The sequence below is a fragment of the Cetorhinus maximus genome, chromosome 2 (genome assembly GCF_964194155.1).
Source record: "Cetorhinus maximus chromosome 2, sCetMax3.hap1.1, whole genome shotgun sequence".
Classification (NCBI taxonomy): Eukaryota; Metazoa; Chordata; class Chondrichthyes; order Lamniformes; family Cetorhinidae; genus Cetorhinus; species Cetorhinus maximus.
Window position 1 is genome coordinate 65,078,031 of NC_135880.1, and position 21,452 is coordinate 65,099,482.

The 21,452-nt window shown below is 43.0% G+C and overlaps 1 protein-coding gene and 1 pseudogene across 1 annotated transcript in view; both read left to right on the forward strand.

The window, feature by feature from the left end:
• lnpep (leucyl/cystinyl aminopeptidase) overlaps positions 1-21,452 on the forward strand; it is a 140,303-nt gene that overhangs the window by 88,982 nt on the left and 29,869 nt on the right. The window contains exons 11-12 of the mRNA XM_078565686.1: positions 15,843-15,940; positions 18,826-19,012. Of these exons, the coding sequence (XP_078421812.1) occupies positions 15,843-15,940; positions 18,826-19,012 (285 nt within the window). The remainder of the gene's footprint in view (positions 1-15,842; positions 15,941-18,825; positions 19,013-21,452) is intronic.
• LOC144694921 (synaptic plasticity regulator PANTS pseudogene) lies at positions 11,336-12,044 on the forward strand (annotated as a pseudogene).

The window sequence follows — 21,452 nt, forward strand, 5'->3', positions numbered from 1 at the left end:
CCAATTGAGCGGACTGCTTTGTTCTGGACGGTGTCCAGCCTCTTCAGTATTGTGGGAGCTGCACTCATCCAGGCAAATGGGGAGTATTCCATCACATTCCTGACTTGTGCCTTGTAGATGGTGGACAGGCTCTGAGGAGTCAGGAGGTGAGTTACTCATTGCAAGATTCCTAGCGTCTGACCTGCTCTTGTAGCCACAGTATTTATATGGCTAGTCCAGTTCAGTTTCTGGTCAATGGTAACCCCCAGGAGGATATTAGTAGGGGATTCAATGATGGTAATGCCATTGAACATCAAGGGGCAATAATTGGATTCTCTGTTGTTGGAGATGGTCATTGCCTGACACTTGTGTGGCGCAAATGTTACTTGCCACTTATCAGCCCAAGCCTGGATATTGTCCAGGTCTTGCTGCATTTGGACATGACTCCTCAGATATGGAAGCAGTCTGCGAATGGTGCTGAACATTGTGCAATCATCAACGAACATCCCCACTTCTGACCATTATGATGGAAGGAGCTGAAGATGGTTGGGCCTAGGACACTACCCTGAGGAACTCCTGCAGTGATGTCCTGGAGCTGAGATGACTGACCTCCAACAACCACAACCATCTTCCTTTGCACTAAGTATTACTCCAACCAGTGGAGAGTTTTCCCCCTGATTCTCATTGACCATTTTGCTAGGGCTCCTTGATGCCACACTCGGTCAAATGCAGCCTTGATGTCAAGGGCAGTCACTCCCACCTCACTTCAGGAATTCAGCTCTTTTGTCCATGTTTGAACCAAGGCTGTAATGAGGTCAGGAGCTGAGTGGCCCTGGCGGAACCCAAACTGGGCATCAGAGAGCAGGTTATTGCTAAGCAATTGCCGCTTGTCAGCACTGTTGATGACACCTTCCATTACTTTACTGATGATCGTGAGTAAATTGATGGGGCGGTAATTGGCTGGGTTGGATTTGTCCTGCTTTTTGTGTACAGGACATACCTGGGCAATTTTCCACATAGCCTGGTAGATGCCAGTGTTGTAGCTGTACTGAAATAGCTTGGCTAGGGGTGCGGCAAGTTCTGGAGCGCAAGTCTTCAGTATTATTGCTGGGATATCGTCAGGGCCCATAGCCTTTGCACTTTGCGTTCAGCCGTTTCTTGATATCACCTGGAGTGAATCAAATTGGCTGAAGACTGGCATCTGTGATGCTGGGCACCTCTAGAGGAGGTCGAAATGGATCATCCACTCGGCACTTCTGGCTGAAGATTGTTGTGAATGGGATAGTCATGGTGGAGCCTGGGATATTACCTCTAAGGTATGATTCCATGAAGATGACTATGTCAGGCTGTTGCTTGACTAGTCTGTGAGACAGCTCTCCCAGTTTTGGCACTAGCCCCCAGATGTTATTAAGGAGGACTTTGCAGGGCCGACAGGGCTGAGATTGCCGTTGTTGTTTCCGGTGCCTGGGTCAATGCTGGGTGCTCCGTCTGGTTCCATTCCTTTTTTGTGTCTTTGTAGTGGTTTGTTACAACTGAGTGGCTTGCTTGGCCATTTCAGGGGGCATTTAAGAGTCAACCACATTGCTGTGGGTCTGGAGTCATGTGTAGGCCAGACCAGGTAAGGATGACAGATTTCCTTCCCTGAAGGACATCAGTGAACCAGAGGGTTTTTACAACAATTGACAATGGTTTCATGGTCACCATTGGACTTTTAATTCCAGATTTTTTTATTGAATTAAAATTCCGCCATCTGCGGGATTCGAACCCGGATCTCTCAATTATTAGTCCAGCGACAGTACCATTACGCCGTTGCGTCCCCAAATGTCATTATTTTGAAATCAGTGTCTCTGACCCCTCCCAGTAACGCGCAGTACTTTTATGGGCAAAATAAAACCAGCATAGACATGTTAATGTGTTTACCCCTCATTCCCATGACTGTAGGTCTGGAAGGTAAGGAAGGGGAATTTTTTAGCAAAGTAAATAATTGCACTCCTCCATGCTGAACTCCACTGGACGAAGCACTGAGGGTGGCAAAGGCGGAGAATGTGCCCTGGGCAGCGGACTTCAATGTCCATCGGCAAGAGTGGCTCGGTAGCACCACTACTGACTAAGCTGGTCGAGTCCTGAAGGACATAGCTGCTAAACAGGGTCTGCGGCAGGTGGTGAGGGAACCAACAAGAGGGAAAAACATACTTGACCTCATTCTTACCAACCTTCCTGCCACAGGTGCATCTTGTCCATGATAGTATTGGTAGGAGTAACTACCGCACAGTCCTTGTGAAGATGAGGTCCTGTCTTCACGTTGAGAATACCATCCATCGTGTTCTGAGGCACTACCACTGTGCTAAATGGAATAGATTTCAAACAGATCTAGCAACTCAAGACCGGGCAACCATGAGGCGCTGTGCGGAATCAGCAGCAGCAGAATTGTACTCAACCACAATCTGTAACCTCATGGCCCGGCATAGTGCAAGTAAGATGCGCCCCCACTCTACCATTACCACCAAACCAGGGGGTCAACCATGGTTCAATGCAGAGTGCAGGAGGGCATGTCAGGAGTAGCACCAGGCATACCTAAAAATGAGATGTCAACCTGGTGAAACTACAACACGGGACTACTTGCGTGCCAAACAGCAAAAGCAGCAATTGATAGACAGAGCTAAGTGAGTCCACAGCTAACAGATCAGATCTAAGCTCTGCAGTCCTGCCAGATCAGGTGGTGGTGTGAATGGTGGTAGATAATTAAACAACTCACTGGAGGAGGAGGCTCCACAAATATCCCCATCCTCAATGATGGAGGAGCCCAGCACAGCAGTGCAAAAGATAAGGCTGAAGCATTTGCAACAATCTTCAGCCAGAAGTGCCGAGTGGATGATCCATCTCTGCATCCTCTGGAGGTCCCAAGCATCACAGGTGCAAGTCTTAAGCCAATTCGATTCACTCCATGTGATATCAAGGAACAGCTGAAGGCACTGGATACTGCAAAGGCTATGGGCCCTGACAGTATTCTGGCGATATTTCTGAGGACTTGTACTCCATAACATACCGTGCCCCTAGCCAAACTGTTCCAGCACAGCTACAACACTGGTGTCTACCCAGCAATGTGGAAAATTGTCCAGGTATGTCCTGTGCACAAAAAGTAGACAAATCCAACCTGGTCAATTACTGCCCCATCAGTCTACTCTGGGTCATCAGTAAAATGATGGAAGAGGTCATCAATAGTGCTATCAAGCAACACATGCTTAGCAATAACCTGTGCACTGACGCTCAGTTTGGGTTCCCCTAGGGTCACTCAGCTCCTGACTTCATTACAGCTTTGGTTCAAACATGGACTAAAGAGCTGAACACCAGAGGTGAGGTGAGAGTGACTGCCCTTGACATCAAGGCGGCATTTGACCGAGTGTGGCATCAAGGAGCCTTAGATAAACTAGAGTCAACGGGAATCGGGGAAACACTCCACTGGTTGGAGTCATAATGAGCAGAAAGGAAGATAGTTATGGCTGTTGGAGGTCAGTCATTTCTGCACCAGGACATCACTGCAGGGGTTCATCAGGATAGTGTCATCAGCCCAACCAACTTCAGCTGTTTCATCAATGACCTTCCTTACATCATAAGGTCAGAAGTGGGGATGTTCGCTGCTGATTGCACAATGTTTAACACTATTTGCAACTCCTCAGGTACTGAAGAAATCCATGTCTAAATGCAGCAAGACTGGACAACAACCAGGCTTGGGTTAATAAGTGGCAAATAACATTCATGCCACAAGTGTCAGGAAATGACCATCTCTAACAAGAGAAAATCCAACCATCGCCCCTTGACATTCAATGGCATTACCATCGCTGAATCCCCCACTAGCAACACCCCGGGGTATACCAGAAACTGAACAGGACTAGCCATATAAATACTGTGGCTACAAGAGCAGGTCAGAGGCTAGGAATCCTGCAGCGAGTAACTCACCTCCTTACTCCCCAAAGCCTGACCACAATCTACAAGGCACAAGCCAGGAGTGTGTTGGAATACTCTCCACTTGCCTGGATGAGTGCAGCTCCAAAAGTACTGAGAAGCTTGACACCACCCAGGAAAAAGCCTGCTTGATTAGTACCCCATCCACGAACATTCACTCCCTCCATCACTGACGCACAGTAGCAGCAGTGTGTACCATCTGCAAGATGCACCGCAGGAATTCACCAAGGCTCCTTACACAGCACCTTCCAAACCCACGACCACTACCATCTAGAAGGATAAGGGCAGCAGATATGTGGGAACACCACCTGGAAGTTCCCGTCCAAACTACTCACCATCTTGAATTGGAAATATATCGCCGTTCCTTCACTGTTGCTGGGTCAAAATCCTGGAATTCTCGCCCTAACAGCACTGTGGATGCACCTGCATCACATGAACTGCAGCGGTTCAAGAAGGCAGCTTACCACCACCTTCTCAAGGGCAATTAGAGATTAGCAATAAATGCTGGCCTAGCCAGCGAAGCCCACATCCCTTGAATTAATAAAAAAAACAATTCTTTATAACTCCTGGACCTAAGTTTGAATTAGATCAGCCTAACACAGTAAAAGGATTTTAGTTGGTTGTAGGTGATCTGAGCGAGTTTGATCATTCATGATCCATATGAAAAGCTGGAATGGAGAATGGAAAAATTCACACTGCTGTCGGTTGCCAACTCTGGGTGGACATATTTCTGGAGGTTTGATGACATGACAATTACCTGCTGTGTGCAAATATTAATTTTCTTTATTAAGGTTGGGTTCCCTATAGTCAAGTGCTTTTGATCCCCGTGACCCAATTTTGTTTTCTAATTTACTTAATTGAAGAATAGTTGGACTACAGCTAGAATACTGGGAGAAAGCAGTACAGGAAGAATATGATCATACCAGAGCTGTACAGAGATTTGAGAATGGTACCAGGAATGGAGTATTTTAGTAATGAGAAAACGTTGGATAGGCTGTGGTTGTTTTCTTTGTGAACAGAGAAGGCAGAAAGGAAATTTAATTGAGTTGTAAAGTTATGAGGGCCTTAGATACAATTATTAGGAAGGATCTTTTTCCATTAGCAGAAAGAACAATAACCAGGGCACATAGGTAGAGGGATTGTAGGAGAGTTGAGTTTTTTTTTCACCCAGTGGGTGATTGGGATCAGGAACTCTGTTTGAATGGCCAGTGGGACATAAACCCTCATCATTTTAAAAAAAAAAACTTGGATACTTACTTAAAGTGGCGTAACCTATAGGGCTGCAGGCCAAGAGGTGGAATGTGGGATTAGGCTGGATAACTCTCACTCAGCCAACACAAATGAGATGGGCCAAATGGGTTCCTTCTGTGCCATAAATCTTTGTGTTTATTCACAGGCAGGTTAACTGGGTGATGGAAAGTATCCCACGAGTTCCTTTAGATAGTTTGCTGCCCCACCCCCCAACCCCACCCAAGAATTGCAGTTTCTGCTTCCACCGCTGAGAAATCAAAGGTTGACAGTTCTTTATAACAGCAAATAAAAGCAAAAAATGCTGAAAATACTCAACAAGCCAGATAGCATTTATAGTCCAGAAGGGTTGGTAACTCTGCCACATCTGTATAGGCACTGGAAGCTGAACAGTAGAAATTTAAACACCACTTTACGCTCCTTATATGAAAATATTGTGAAAAATATTTATCTGGAAGGGTGGAGAGGAATATTCCAGAAGTGGTATCCAACCGCATCAGTCCGCAAATGAACAGAGATCCTATACAGCCTATACTCCCTTTGGGGGGAGACGATGGTGTAATGGGATTGTCACTAGACTAGTAATCCAGAGGCTCAGCTGATGCCCTGGGGATATGGGTTCAAATGGTGGAGTTGAAATTCAATTCATAAAATCTGGAATATGAAACTAGCAATGATGATGTTGAAACTGTCATTGATTGTTGTAAAAACCCATCTGGTTCGCTAATTGCCTTTAGGGAAGGATAACTGACATCCTTATCTGGTCTGGCTTACGTGTGACTCCAGATCCACAGAAATGTGGTTGACTCTTAAGTACCACTCAGTTCAAGGGCAATTAGGGGTGGGTGCCAAATGCTGCCCTTGCCAGCAATGTCCATATCCCATTTAAAAGAATAACCAGACTGCAGCAAAGCCTAAACTGCTAATGAAAACCTGTCTTCATCCTGTCCATATTGGCATCTTCACCACCCATCAAAGTCCTGCCTTCTCTCATTGGTTCATTTGCACTGCCCATCAGCTATACTTGCATGTTTTTCCTGGGTGGTTTATGGAAGTGCTCAAAGACTACCAGAAGTCTGCGAGAGTTACGAATCTTACTCTAATTTGCTAGAGGTTGCTGTTTGAGTTTTAGATTAGGAATTTTTTGCCCTGGAGCCTGTGCTATACTTTGTCCAGAAGTAATTTGAATGAAGCTCAAATGCTCACCAAAATAGTATAAAATATTTGTTTTGTAAAATGTGCAGTCTACAGCTTAATCTGCCTGGTAGGTCCATTCGTGTTAACTGACAAACGTCTTAGGTTACTTGGGTTATGATGGGCATCACATGATTTGTTTATTGTTACCAATACCTAATTTTATGTTTCATATTTTTTAGAAGTATAACTTTTGGTTTTGGAAGTTGAATTTTTAAACTCAGGATAAATGGAAAGTTTTGGGTTTGATAAACTGGTAAATATTCCTGAGATAATTACAATTCAAAGGATGGTCCATATTTACTTAAAGGGGTCAGAGATGTGAAAGCAATAAACAACAGGTGGTCCTTTTTTAGCTTTGTAACAAAGCCAGTGAGTCTTTTAAGATTGCAGTTGTTTATATTAAAGAAATAAGTTATTCATGTGGGTGCCAGAATCAAAGGGATGTTTTGATGGTAAAGTTAATTAGTTTAAATCTCCATCTGGACATCCCATGTGTGCCACATTGCCCTGGGGATAGATAGCAGAGAAGTTTTTTTTTGGTTTTGGATTTTAACTCTGTAATTTCTCACAGAAAGGCAGTTAAAGTCGGCCTGGAAGCAGCTTTGGGTCAAGCGGAGAGAAAACAAATCTGCCAGGAGCTGTAGACCAGTAGCAGAGGGCTATCAGAAACCAAGGACGTTTTCTGATTTGGAATAACTAAACACGAATGCAGTTAGGCCCATGTTTGAGCTGGGGTGTCCACAATTGTGAGATGCTTATGGAGAGTTGGAGGGTTTTCCTAGCTGGATGCTAGGGGAAGAAATCCCGTACCTCAGAGATTGGAAGGAACACTGAGGAGAATCAAAGGGAATTCCTGAGAGTTGTGGCATACCTTGCTTTGGCCCGAGGGGAAACAAAGGAACCTCCAAGATCCTGTAAAGTTTAGGGGAACTCTTGGGTGGAAATAAAAGTAGAATGCAGAGTTCTGTTGAGATTTTCTGGTTTAAAGTGTAAGTGTTTACGAAATATAGTTGTTAGTAGTGCGTGCTTTGTTTAACTCTTGTACAGTAAAAAATTTTGTTTAAAATGTGAAATCTTGAGGTGTAATTCTTCAGTTAATAACTGGGAGTTTGAATTTCTTTTTAAAAGTTATTGGTCCCTATAGCAATCATTATTTTTTAATAAATTAAAATAAATAAACATATTCTTTTTCTTTTTTCTTTCATGGGATGTGGACATGGCTGGCAAGGCCAGCATTTGTCGCCTATCCCTAAATACCCTTGAATTAAATAGCCAGCTAGACCACTTCAGAGGGCAGTTAGGAGTCAACCACATTACTGTGGATGTGGAAACGCATGTAGGCTAGACCAGGTAGGATGGCAGATTTCTTCCCTAAAGGACATTAATGAACCAGATGAGTTTTTACAAGAAATGGATGATAGTTTGATCTTCACCATTACTGAGACTACCTTTCAATTCCAGATTTTATTAATTGAATTCAAATTCCACCAACTGCCATGGTGGGATTTGAACACATGTCCCTAGAGCATTAGCCTGGGACTCTGGATTACTAGTCCAGTGATATTACTACCACACCACGATCTTCCCTAAATACTATTTTGTTAACACAATATCTTTCTCTCAAAATTACCAATATGTTACATTTTAAAATCAATTTTGGATACTTTTGCCAACATTAATTTGTATGATGTTCCATAATATGATTAAAATGGTTGCAGTGCTAATTGACTCATTGAAGTGATCTTATACTTTATATTTAGAAGAACATATTGTGTTTCATACAAATATAGGAAAGATGGCCAGCTGGTCCATCAAGACATAGTTCAGCCATTAACAATTTTGACCTCTCTTTCTCACCCCATACCTGCCAAAAAAGCCCTGTGGCAGATTTAGGAAATTAACATCCAACCTCTAATTAAACAATCTCCAAGAGACTGAAATAATTCATGAATTCCACTATTCTCAGCAATTCATCTATTATCATTTGAAATGACTTCCCTTCAGGAAATTTGTCCAGCTCCCTTTTTAAGGTACCACAGGTATTCTGTATTTGCCCCTCTAATCTGTTCTACAAAAAGAAATGCTTCCCAACATCTAACCTAGCTCAACCATCCCAATCACAATTTTATATAGCCTATCCAATTCTACAGAATATAATCTCCTCTTCATTTTAAAAACCTACAGTGTCTCTCTAAGGCTGTGCTTCTGCAATAATAATAATAGACCCAATTCTTTAAGCCTTTCTTGATAGCCAGGACTGGGTATCATTTTGGCTATTATTCCCTGTACTTCCTCCATGATCTCTGTCAAAACTGGACACAATATTCTCGAATGTACCTAGGCTTCCTACGACCTCAATACAGTATTCTTAATTTTAATTTTCACTGTCCTAATATTACAACCTGAATCCCAATTTGCCTTCCCAATGGGCTCATCACACCTGCTTGTGGACTTGCAATGATTTATCAACCACAATCCCAGGTTCCCTGTCTCCTCTGTAAACTTTATTGATGTCCCTACATTGTGTGTTGTTTCCAAAACACAATTCCACTTACCCCTATCATGAGGCATCTGTTGACAGGGGCTATGAAGACATAAACTGCAGTTAGTATTCTTAATATTTTGTAGGTGAGTTTTTCAAAATAAGTTTTTTAAACTTGATTTTGATTTAATTTCTAAGGATGCTTGACATGTAATGGCCTTTATCGAAATCTTTAGAACACTCTTAGAGTGCAGAGAGAAAATGAACATATTTTGATGAAACAATTCCAGGTATGAAAGGAATGGTCTAGATTTTCTGTTCAGGTTAGGCTGACTCTGGGGAGATTGGGCAGGAAGCTCTTTGAGAGCTACCTGCTGTTTTCCTGATGCCCCTTCCACTTTCGGGATCACTTGCCAGAAGTGACTAGGAGCATACAAGATGGGTACGTAAGTGACAGTAATGAGGCATTTATGTCACTATGGTCGGGATCTTCCTGTCCCGCCAGTGGCACAAATTGTCCTGGGCGGAACAGAAAATTTGACAGACTAGACAAAGGTCCGTTGATTTTCGGGTGGGAATTTCTGACAGGATCGGAAAATCCCGGCCTATGACACTGAGCACGAGAGACACCTTTTCGTCCTTTGCGTTTAGCTTTGCTGTTAGTGATATGCTGCTTTTCTCTTTACGAAAAATTAATTCCAAAAAGAAATTCAAGTACTTTAGCCATCCAGTGCTACAACAACTTTCACTTATATAGCGCCTTTAACGTGCATCTCAAGGCACTTCACAGGAACATTATCAAGCAAAATTTGTTGGAGCCACATAAGGAAATACTAGGACTTGTGACTAAAAGCTTGGCAAAGAGTTATGTTTTGATGAGTGTCATAAAGGAGGAGAGAGGAAGAGAGGGCATGCTGCAAATGCGTACATGACTCTAATCCAGGAAATCTGCTGGAGTCAAAGGTGTAGCCATGTGGTGGCCAGAACTCCTTCGCTGCTGAAGATGAGCCAGGATCTGCCATAGCAGAAAGTCTAGGCCAAGATATACACACACTGATTTTGTACTACAAAAGAAACGAGAAAGATTTGGGTTCTCAGAATGGGTGTGTTTCCATTTGTAATTGTGAACAACTTTGCATATAGGCTCCAGAGGCAATGATCCAAATTCTAAATATATCCAAATCTTCTTAAACTCTGCTTGGAGCATGCCACTTCCCTAGAACAAGAAGCCTAATTTAGAGTATGAGGATAACAATTACACTTATGCCACAGGAAACTCATATTTCTGAAATCGAGGTAAAAGGAATACAGAAAGAGTACCTCATGTCCGGCTACCTGAAAACCGGCAGTGTCTGAAAACTGGACATTTTCTTTCCCGCGCTCCAACTTAACCCGATCCAATTGCTATATCCGATGGTTCCCACGCTCCAAGAGGCTTAGCGAGCCTTGACCCCACCCAACCTAGCTTGGAAAAGTTTGAGGAGTTGTTGCGTCGGCGCAGTGGCTTGTCAAGTACTGATTGGCTTCGTGTGCCTGATGTTTCCAGTGTTCTGAGTGGCTTAGCAAACATTCACCCCACCAGACCCAGCTCAGATTGATCTGCCTGACCCGACCCAAATAGGAACGCTGCCTTCCAGCTATCCGAGTCAGATAAAAGAGAGTTATTAAAGAATATGATACAATCTAGCACAAATAAAAAACAAATAATTTTCAGTTGCAGGGTATTTTTAACATAATTTCAGTTTGATCTTTTTTCATTTCAAACAGGGTGCACTGATGTAGGGAAGTTGGGGAGCCGTGAAAGAGTTATTAAATCCAATGTGTGAGAGGTGAATTAATATCAGCAGCGACATGGCCATTAATCTAAAGTGCTTTGCAACCATATCATTTGGTTTTCCTGTGACTCCTATTCATTGAATCAAGAGGTTCCAATTTTTTTTCCAAAATCTGGTATGGGCTAAATCCCACGGTTGCCGGATTTGAGGTACTCTGCTTGTATTATTAAGACAAGTTGAGGTTAGCCAAAAGTAAGAGTTCAAACACTTTGTCCAGCAATACCATTCCTTTCATGGATGGACTATAAATGCAAGACTTTGTTGCAATGGAGCAGGCTCAAAGAGCTAAATCACCAACTCCTCCAATTCTGTTCCTATTGGATCTCTTTCTGAATACATTGTTGACCTTAAAAAGAACTCATCTCCAATTTTCTGAGCGAATATAAGTTACAGAAGAAATTATGTAAGGTTTGGAACTTTGAGGAAGAGTAATTACATCAAGTTTTTTTTTAATGTTCAGTTTCTGCCTCCCTTTAATTTTGATTTCTTGTATTAAGGTGAAAATCACAAGGCACTCACTGCCCTAAATGTAAATCCACCTTATGTGGAGAAAAACTGGTGTGACCTTACTCTCACCTACCTTAGAACGACTCGTGACCGCACCCTTAGATTCACCAACTCTGAAAGACTGCCAAAGAGACCAGGACACCAGTGAACATCATTGACAAGCTCACTGCCAAAACTGGGGTGCAAAAACTACCATCCTGCTTCTGCTGTAGCTCTGGTCTCCTGGACAGCCGAGTATGGGCCTCAGGTCGTCACACCAAACTCAGTGATGTACAACGTCATTCATTAATGAGGATAATCTTTGAAACTCCAAGATCAGCTCCAGTTCAGTGGTTGCCTGTCATCTCAAATATAGCCCCCCCACCTCCATGCAACAGGATGAAGCAGCTGAAAGATGGAAGGATGGCAGATGGGGAGTTCTGGAGGCCTCCTCGGATATGCGATGATTACCGGAGTGAGTGGAAGCACTGCCACAGTCTGGGAAATCTCTTTCATCACTACTACACATATGGAGAGTTGCCCTCGTGTAAACAGTGGAAGAAAGATTACAACAGTTGTATGGAATGGGAAAAACTTAAAGTCTGATGAGGCTAAGAGAGCTTTATGTAAGAGTGAGAAGAGGAGGTTAGAAGAACAAAAGAGGCACATTCCAATCTGGGAGATGAGGAAGAATCCACCAGCTGAATGGCATCTGCCCCTAAGTGATAGAAATGGGAAATAGTGAGAGTCAATCACGCCTGGTGTCACAAGCTGCTGGACAGTTGGGATATGCTGCAATAGGGCCTATGTAAGCATGTCAGCTCCTCCCTGGTGTGCAACCTATAATAACTTTGGATTTAAGAGAACCCAATTGGAAGTGGCTTTTTCAGAGTCTGAGGACCACCGGTTAACCTGAATGCACTTTCTTAGGAACTAGGAGGGGTTGATACACCACCTGTCTTGCATCTGGTAATCAGAATGTTGATATGTAACTGTCTCCATGGCACATCCTGTTGCCATTTTGCGGTAAAGATCTGTGTTCAATAAATAAACTGTTAACATATTCATTTTATTAAAAAAAACAAGCAGAGAAATAACTCAGATCAGCAGTAACTTGGATCCCTCCATTCATAGAGACTTTCAAGACGGCCAACTTGCCACATGGCTTTACAAAACCCCCTCTGGACATGAATCAAGCCTCTCCTACTCCACAACACTGATGAAATCTAGAGGAAAGCTTGTGCAGAAAACACCCTGCCAAATAAACACACAACTCAGCATGTCAACAACCAGGCTTCAATCTGCCCCAGAGTATGTGGACAACCCTCAATAGAATAAGGACTGGACATGACCGATGTGGCCACCTGATATACAAATGGCAACTCAACCTTGCCTGGCTGCGACTGCAGAAACTCTGAAAAAGCTATGGTGCACATGATAACATCTTAAGGGCAATGAGTGTTGGGCAATAAGTGCTGGCCAAGCCAGTGATGCCCACAGCCCATTAATGAATTTTTAAAATCTGCCCCCCAACTCAAGTTTGAAGGCAATGTCCTGGAGTTACACTTGTTCTCCAGCAGAACATTGGACTGGTTAGAGAACTTGACATTAAAACTGTGACGACAGCTGCTGCTCCTAAAGACATACAAAAGAAGAATTATGCACATGTAGAATCAGAGAAAATTTAAGGTGCAGAAAGAAGCCAATTCAGCCCATGTCTATGCCGGCCAAAAAGAAAAGAAACTAGCCACTCATTTTAATCTCACTTTCCAGCACCTGGTCTGTCACCTTGCAGGTTACAGCACTTCAGATGTAGATCCAGGTATCTTTTAAATGAGTTGAGGATTTCAGCCTCAACCACCAACTTAGGCAGTGAATTCCAGATGCACACCACCCTCTCGGTGGAAAAGCTTTTCCTCATGTACCCTCTAATCCTTGTACCAATCATCTTAATTCTATGCCCCTAATAATTGACCCCTCAACAAGTCTTTCCTGCCTACCCTATCTATGCCCCTCATAATTTTGTACACCTCAATTAGGTCACCCCTTAGCCTGCTCTGTTCTAAGGAAAACAACCCTTGCCGATCCAATCTCTCCTCATAGCTGCAATTTTCAAGCCCTGGCAACATTCTTGTAAATCTCCTCTGCATTCTCTCCAGAGCAATTAGGTCCTTCCTGTAATGTGGTGACCAAAACTGTACACAAAACTCCAGCTGTGGCCTAACCAGCATTTTATACAGTCCCATCATTACATCCCTGCTTTTGCATTCAATACCTCGCCCAATAAAGAAAAGCATTCCATGTGCTTTTTTGACCACCTTGTCCTGCCACCTGCAAGGAGCTTGGACACCCAAGGTGTCTCACTTCCTCAACTCCTCTCAATATCCTCCCATTTATTGAGTGTTCTCTTTCTTTGTTTGCCCTCCCCAAATGCATTACCTCACATTTTTCCAGATTGAATTCCATTTGCCACTTCTCCACCCACTCAACCAAACCATTGAATCATTCTGGAGTCGACAGCTATCCACTGTCAACTACATGGCCAATTTTTGTGTCATCTGCAAATTTCCCAAACCTGCCTCCCACATTTAAGTCTAAATCGTTAATATATACAACAAACAGAAAGGACCCCAACAATGAGCCCTGTGGAACACCACTGGAAACCGTTTTCCATTCGCAAAAACATCCATTGACCATTATCCTTTGTTTCCTGTCACTGAGCCAATTTTGGACCCAACCTGCACCTTCCCCCATATCCCATGAGATCTTGCTTTCCTAATCAGTTTGCAATGTGGAACCTTGTCAAATGCCTTGCTGATATCCATGTCGTCAACATCCACTCACTAGCCTCATCAATCTTCCTTGTTACTTCCTTAAAGTTAGTAAGACACGATATTCCCCTAACAAAACAATGCTGACTATCCCTGATCAATCCATGCCTTTCTATGTGACAGTTTATCCTGTCTCTCAGAATTGTTTCCAATAATTTGCCCACCATCAAAGTCAGACTGACCGGCCTATAATTTCCTGGTCTATCCCTCGCGCCATTTTTAAAAAACAACGTTCACAGACCTCCAATCCTCTGGGACCTCGCATGTATCTAGTTGGAAAATGATCCTCAGAGCATCCACTATTTCCTCCCTGGCTCCCTTCAGCCTGGGATATAATCCATCTGGCCTTGGTGATTTATCCAACCTCAAGGATGCCAGACCCTCCAGTACTTCCCCTCTCACTATGCCTATTGTATCTAATATTTCACACACCTGTTCTTTAACTAGGATGCCTGCATCACCCCTCTCCTTAGTGAAGACAGAGACAAAATACTCATTGAGCACCCTGCCCACGCCTTCAGCTTCAACCCACAAGTTACCATGTACATCTCTGATAGGCCCTACCCTTCCTTAGTTATTCTCTTGCTCTTAATGTACTGGTAAAACATCTTAGGATTTTCTTTGATTTTACCTGCCAGTATTTTTTTCGTAAGTTCTCTTTGCTTTCTTAATTTCCGTTTTTACTTCACCATGGTACTTACTATATTCCTCTAGGCGTTCTATAGTATTAAGTCTTTTGTGACTGCCATAAGCTTTCTTCTTCTGCTTTATCTTGGCCTGTATACTTCTGGACAACCAGGGGACTCTAGATTTGGCAGTGCCACCCTTTTTCTTTGTGGGGACCTGTTTACACTGTGCCGGTAGAATCTTGCCTTTGCCTCCCATTGATTTGACACAGTTTTTTCTTCTAATAGCTGAATCCAGTCCACTCTCGCCAGCTCACCTCTCAGCTTTGTAAAATTTGTCTTCCCGAATTTAGAACTTTTACTCCTATTCTATCTTTGTCCTTTTCTATAATGATCCCAGATCTAACTATATTATGGTCACAATCTCCAAAATGATTCCCCATTGCTACTTCATCCACTTGCCCAGCTTCATTTCCTAAGACTAAGTCTGGAATTTACCCCCTTTTGGGCTTGTAACGTGCTGGTTAAAAAAGTTATTTTGAATCCAGTTCAAGAATTTTGCACCCTCTGTGCCCTTCACACTGTTCATATCCCAATTAATAATGGGTAGTTGAAGTCCCCAACGATTACTGCCCAATTGTTTTTGCACTCCGAAATCCTGTCTACATATTTGCTCTTCTAACTCCCTCCCACTATTTGGGGGTCTTTGATGATGTGTCATCGTGGCTAACATGTTGAGATACACAAAGCAGAGAGGATGCAATAAATGGTTGTTACATGCCCTTATCTATAAAGAAGCATTAGGGAAGGAGAAAAAATAGTGTTAATATGAATAAAAGGAAGAGCTGGAAAAACTCAGCATCTGTGGGGAGAGAAACAGTGTTAACGTTTTGAGTCCAATATGCCTCTTCTTCAGAACTGTCAATATGAGCTGTTTGTAAAAGGCTGGGTATTTTTATAAATGCTATAACTAATAAGTTGGAATACTTTGAATAGTGCTTGGGTATACAAGGCTCTTCATGTTTTCCTTTAGTGCAAAAGGTCTCTATTACATAGAGAGGCAATAGTTTCAGGTGCTGCAGCTCAAAATCTGAGATTGATTCTTTTGTTCATTTAGTTATTTCTCTAGTCTAATCTTTTTAGTAATTTTAAACAAGGTGAAACTGATTTGAAGCTCTGGTTTGATTTTTCTCAGTTACCTGTGGCACATCCCACTGACGTACGTCACCAGCAACTGCAACAATTATAGCCAACCCAAGTGTATCAAAACATGGCTTCTTAAGAACAAAACAGGTGATTGTTTTTAACTTCAAGAAGTAAAATAATTGTGAGCCTCTGCTTTGCAGCTTTGAGTGGGGCTTTGGTGAGTTTTTCTGGAGCTGTGTTTAGTGATCATATGGATGTAATGCTGGAATATGAGACTGACCTCAAATTATACTCTGTTATCTCATAATTCTAATCGCTAATGCTTTTTTCAGAATTAAACATTTTACGCTTGTAATTAAATCTTTTTCCCTAAAAATATTGGCAAGCACATTTTGTTATATTTTTGTTTATTAATAGCAACAGATATTTCTATAGTAAAAGCAAAATACTGCGGATGCTGGAAATCTGAAACAAAAACAGAAAATGCTGGAAAAACTCAGCAGGTCTGACAACATCTGCGGAGAGAGAAACAGAGTTGACCTTTCGAGTCCGTATGACCCTTATTCAGATATTTCTATTTTCTTAATGTGGAGAATAACCATTGTTCAACAATTTATATATAGTTCCATTCAAATGTATTTAACATTGAATACAATTGAATTAATTATAACACTGTGGTGTCAAGTCACATAATGTTGATTTAGTGATGCCATCCCAACTCCTCGCCATTCTATTTTCCATATACATCCACTGCAAGATGTTTCCTTCTATACCGGATCTTCCTATGTTGGCTTTTCTACCAGAAAACATTAACAGTCATGAATGCCCCCAACCCCTTTCTAAGACATGAGTTGAATCCAAATGGCAGTGGATAACTAACAAGGCGTTGAAATTAAAATTTAGTCACAGTTAGTGACATTGTGGTGGCACAATGTGCTTGAGCCCCAGCAGGTTGGACCCCAGAATAGTAGCATGCAGCTCACCGTTTATGATTTGCATTTTATGAATTGCCAACCTTCACAATGAGGATTTGCAGAGCATTATATATGAATTTCCCACCTGGAAGGAAGAAAGTACATGTACCAGTCAACTCCGAGCTAATTATTGTACCTCCCCAGTGGTCAAAGAGCACTTAAATCAGGGGGCAGATTCCCAGCCATCCACTGTAGAGGCAGAGGAGACCACAATAATGAGAAAGGCAAGATTTTGTATGAATTATTATAAAACTGACTTGGAATAAATGGTTTGTGCACAATCTTGGAGTTCTGACTATGTAAACCACTTGAGCTATGCCCACAGTTTATTACACCGGTTTAAACTCCACAGGCAGAATTTTGCCATCAGCGAGCAGGGGGCGGGGCCCGCTCGCCGACGCGAGATGACGTCGGTTGGAACCCCGACGTCATCCCCGCCCCATTTAAATTTTCAGGAAGGCGGGGGCACAGCAAAATCAGCTCTGCGCCCGCCGACCTGTCAATGGCCAATTGAAGCCATTGACAGGATCATTTAAACAATTAAAGGACCTGCCCGTCCAACCTTTTGGTTGGCGGGCAGGCCAGGAGCCCCGGCGGGCAATAGAAAAAACGTGAAACCTCATCCAGTGACGGGATGAGGTTTCATGTAGGGTTTTAAAAAGTTTAATGAAGTTATTATGTAAATTATGAACATGTCCCATCTCGTAACATTGTCACGTGAGGAGAACATGTTAGGGAATTTTTTTTCCTCTATTTTTAATCTTTTTAAAAGTGTCAGCAATCTCCCTGAGGCAGCACTTAGCCTCAGGGAGATGTGCGCTCTTTCCTGCGCATGCGTGAAAGAGCGCACTCTCACTTTTGGGGATTCCCCCCCCCCCCAACCGCATAGCGCTTCCTGCCTTAATTGGCCCGCCCACATAAAATGGCGGCGGGGCCCACTTCTCCGATGGGGATCGTCTCCCCACCCACCGGAGATTGGGTCGGGTCCACCCGCCCGACAGGCAGAAAATTCTGCCCCACCGTTTTTACATCCTCAATTGCCATCCAAGTAAGCTGATTAATAATTGGTCTCTCTGTTTCTCCTTCCTCTCCAACCGTAGACCCTCTCTTCTGCACCCCACCAAAAAAATGTTACAATCTTATTGAAGTAAAGTTCTCTTCCAGTCTTCCAATGAGCCTTCTTTGTGGTCGCTTGGGAATTTCACCACAGGGTCTGTCGTGGCTAAAGTTGGCCTTGATCTCACCTGATGTCTACCCATGTAAACTTCTACCAGAGGTTGCTGGATAGCATTCAGTAACAGGAAGCCTAACCCATTTACCTTTCCCTAAAATAAGACACTGAGCCAATTATAGCGTCAAACCACTTCACTGGCTGAGTGAACCTAGTCTCGTGGTTCAGCTACTCACCATCAGACAGTTCAAATTGCAGGAATGAGAACAAAAAACATGTTGGAAAAGCTCAGGTCAGACAGCACCTGTGGAAAGAAACGAAAGTTAATGTTTCAGGTCAATGATCTTTCCTTCGATCTGAAGAAAGATAGAAATGCAAGAGTTTTTAAGTCAGTGGAAGAGGGGAGGGGGCAGGAAGAACGAAAGAGGTGGTGTGTGATGGGATGGAGGCCAGGGGAGATTAAATAACAGAAGATTTCATGATACAACAGCCAAAGAGAGTGGTAATGGGTATAGTAAAGAAATAAAGATTGTGTCCAAATGAGGCATGAATTGCTACATAAAAATAATCTAAATGCAACATATAGGGATGAAGAAATTAAACAAGACCAACTCAACAAAACAAAAAAGAAAAAAAAACACATAAATCATAACCTCTGCCTCCATCTTGTTCTAAAGTTGTTCAACTCAATGTTGAGTCCAGAAGGCTATAGAGTGCTGAGTTGAATGCAGTCCTTTGAGGTTTTGAAGGTTTATGTACAGAACGTATACCCTTGTATACCTGAATTAATTTCATCAGTCAGTATTTTTGTTTCTCATATTAAAGTCCAATTTTAACAGTGAACAAGCAGTTTCATGGAAATATTTATGTATTTTGTTTTCCATTAGGCACCATTCATCTTAAAGAACCAAATGTAACCTGGGTGAAGTTTAACACGAATATGAATGGGTATTACATCGTACATTATGAAGGGAACACCTCAAAGGAATTACTTGGATTATTACAAAATAATCATTTAACTTTCAGTGACCATGACCGAGCTGGTTTCATCAATAATGCCTTTGTGCTTGCCAGGTAATCAGCTGCTTTTATCTTTAGAATTTTTGTTTACTTTTTGTACATTTCACTATATATCTTTGGTACTGCTTTAAATTGTTAATCAGCATCACTGCTGTTTCAGTCAAGATATGCATCAAGATATACAATGATTGGAGGTGACATAGAAGAGAGCAAGCTACCATAAGACGTGAGCAGAAGTAGGCCGTTCGGCCTATTGAGTTTGTTCCGCCATTCAATGAGATCATGGCTGATCTGATAATCCTCAACTCCACTTTCCTGCCTTTTCCCCATAACCCTTAGTTCCCTTACTGATTAAAAATCTGTCTATCTCAGCCTTGAATATACTTAACGACCCAGCCTCTACAGCCCTCTGCGGTAAAGAATTCCATGGATTAACTACCCTCTGAGAGAAGAAATTCCTCCTCATCTCTGTTTTAAATGGGCGACCCCTTACTCTGAGATTATGACTCAAAGTTGGGGGAGAAGGGCACTCAGCAGGAAGCCATATCCATCCTGGGTCTTCAGGGAGCAATTCTCCACTTCAAACTCAGTGAGGAGCACTTTGTGTGGCGCCTCCATTTCACTAAGGAGGTACTTACTGAAATCTGCTATTTGTCGCAGGGAAAACTGCAGCCTCAGAGCAGAGCAAGGACAGCACTGCCAGTGACACTGAAGCTGTCAGTTGCCATGAACTTTTTCACGTTGGACTCCTTCTGGGCTGGTGCAGAGGGCAGCTCCAACATGTTGCAGTTCACTGTCCACTGTTGCATAACGGAGGTGACTAACAAAATGTACCAAAAACAGAGGAAATACGTTTGCTTCTCTTTGCAGAGAGAAGGCAGGTGGAGTGTGCATGTTACTTTGCCAGGAAACTGGTCTTTCCCATGGTGCAGGGTGTGTTAACTACACACATATTGCTTTGTGGGTGCTGCATCTAAATTCAAAAATGTATCACACCCACAAATGGTTCCATTTCCTTAACATCCAGCTAGATCATGCAGGTCAACGCCCTCTATCCTAGCAGTCATCATGATTCCTTTATCCTGTGGTAGCCCGCTGTACCATCAGCATTTGAGCCACTGCGGGTAAATACTTGGTCAGCGGATGGACCTTGATACCATCTGACTCATGACTCCGGTGCAGCACTCATGCACGTGTGGATAGCATGTGTGTAAAGAAAGGATTGCAACCAGAAGGAATGGCATCCATCAGATCATTGGGATGCTTAAGCAATGCTTCTGATATCTGGACTGCTCTGGAGAAGCCCTGTTGTACTCTGGAATTGCATGTCTTGATTTATCATGAACTGCATCCTGCACAACCTTGGCCATCATGAGGGCACAGCCCTTGCCACCAGGTATGCAGCGAGGGAGGAAACCAACAAACCCCTTTCTGGTCAGACTGGCTGTAGTCAGCTCATCTGATTGTAGCACCAGTGAACACAATTCATGGCGCCATAGTGGTATTGTCACTGGCTAGTATTTCAGAGACCCAGGGTTCGAATCCCACCATGGCAGGTGATGAAATTTGAATCCAATAAAAAAAAATCTGGAATTCAAAGTCTAATGATGACCATGAAACCATTACCGATTGTTGTTAAGACCCATCTGGTTCACTAATGTCCTTTAGGGAAGGAAATCTGCCATCTTTAACTGGTCTGGCCTACATGTAACTCCAGACTCACAGCAATGTGGGTCTGAACTACTCTCTGAACCAGGGCAATTAGGAATGGGCAATGAATGCTGGCCTAGCCAGCAACACCCACGCCCCATGAACGAATATATTTTTTTAAAAATCCTAATTCCCCATTCAACAACAGCCCCCCAACTTAGCATCACTCTGTTAAAGAGCATTGCTGCCACTCCCCTGGGGCAGCCCTTCAGCAATCACAGCTTCCTTTTGGCCATAATGCTGAGATTTATAGCCACAAAACAACCATTCCAAACCAACTTTATCTAACAAATCTTTCAATAATTCCATACAAAAATCAACTAATCGCACTTTGTGCATCTCTTTCCTGTTACTTTGCTTAGCCCAGTGCTCCTACACCATTCTTCCTCAGTGGCTGGAGCATGGCTGGGATAAGGGTAGTGACTTTCAATGGAGGAGACTGCAGATGGTATTGCAGGAGAACCTCACGCTGCTTTGGCCCTACAAGGCCTGGCTTTGGACTGCACGACCTCCTCATGGCAGCAGCAGCCTGGACTGGCTGGCTGACTGATATCAACAAAGGCACTGACAGTGTCAGTGATGGAAGGACAAATGCTGTCATCCTGAGAGAGGAGAGCAAATATATTCTCTGTGGAGCCACTGCCACTCTCCTGTGGCAGCCCCTCAACAGTCACAGTAATGAGTTGGAGGACAGATTGCCGGACTGCTGTGAGACCCTACAAGCCCTTTTGAACACTACTATCCACAGCCATAATGGCAGCAGGCTGCGTTTGCATAAATTCAG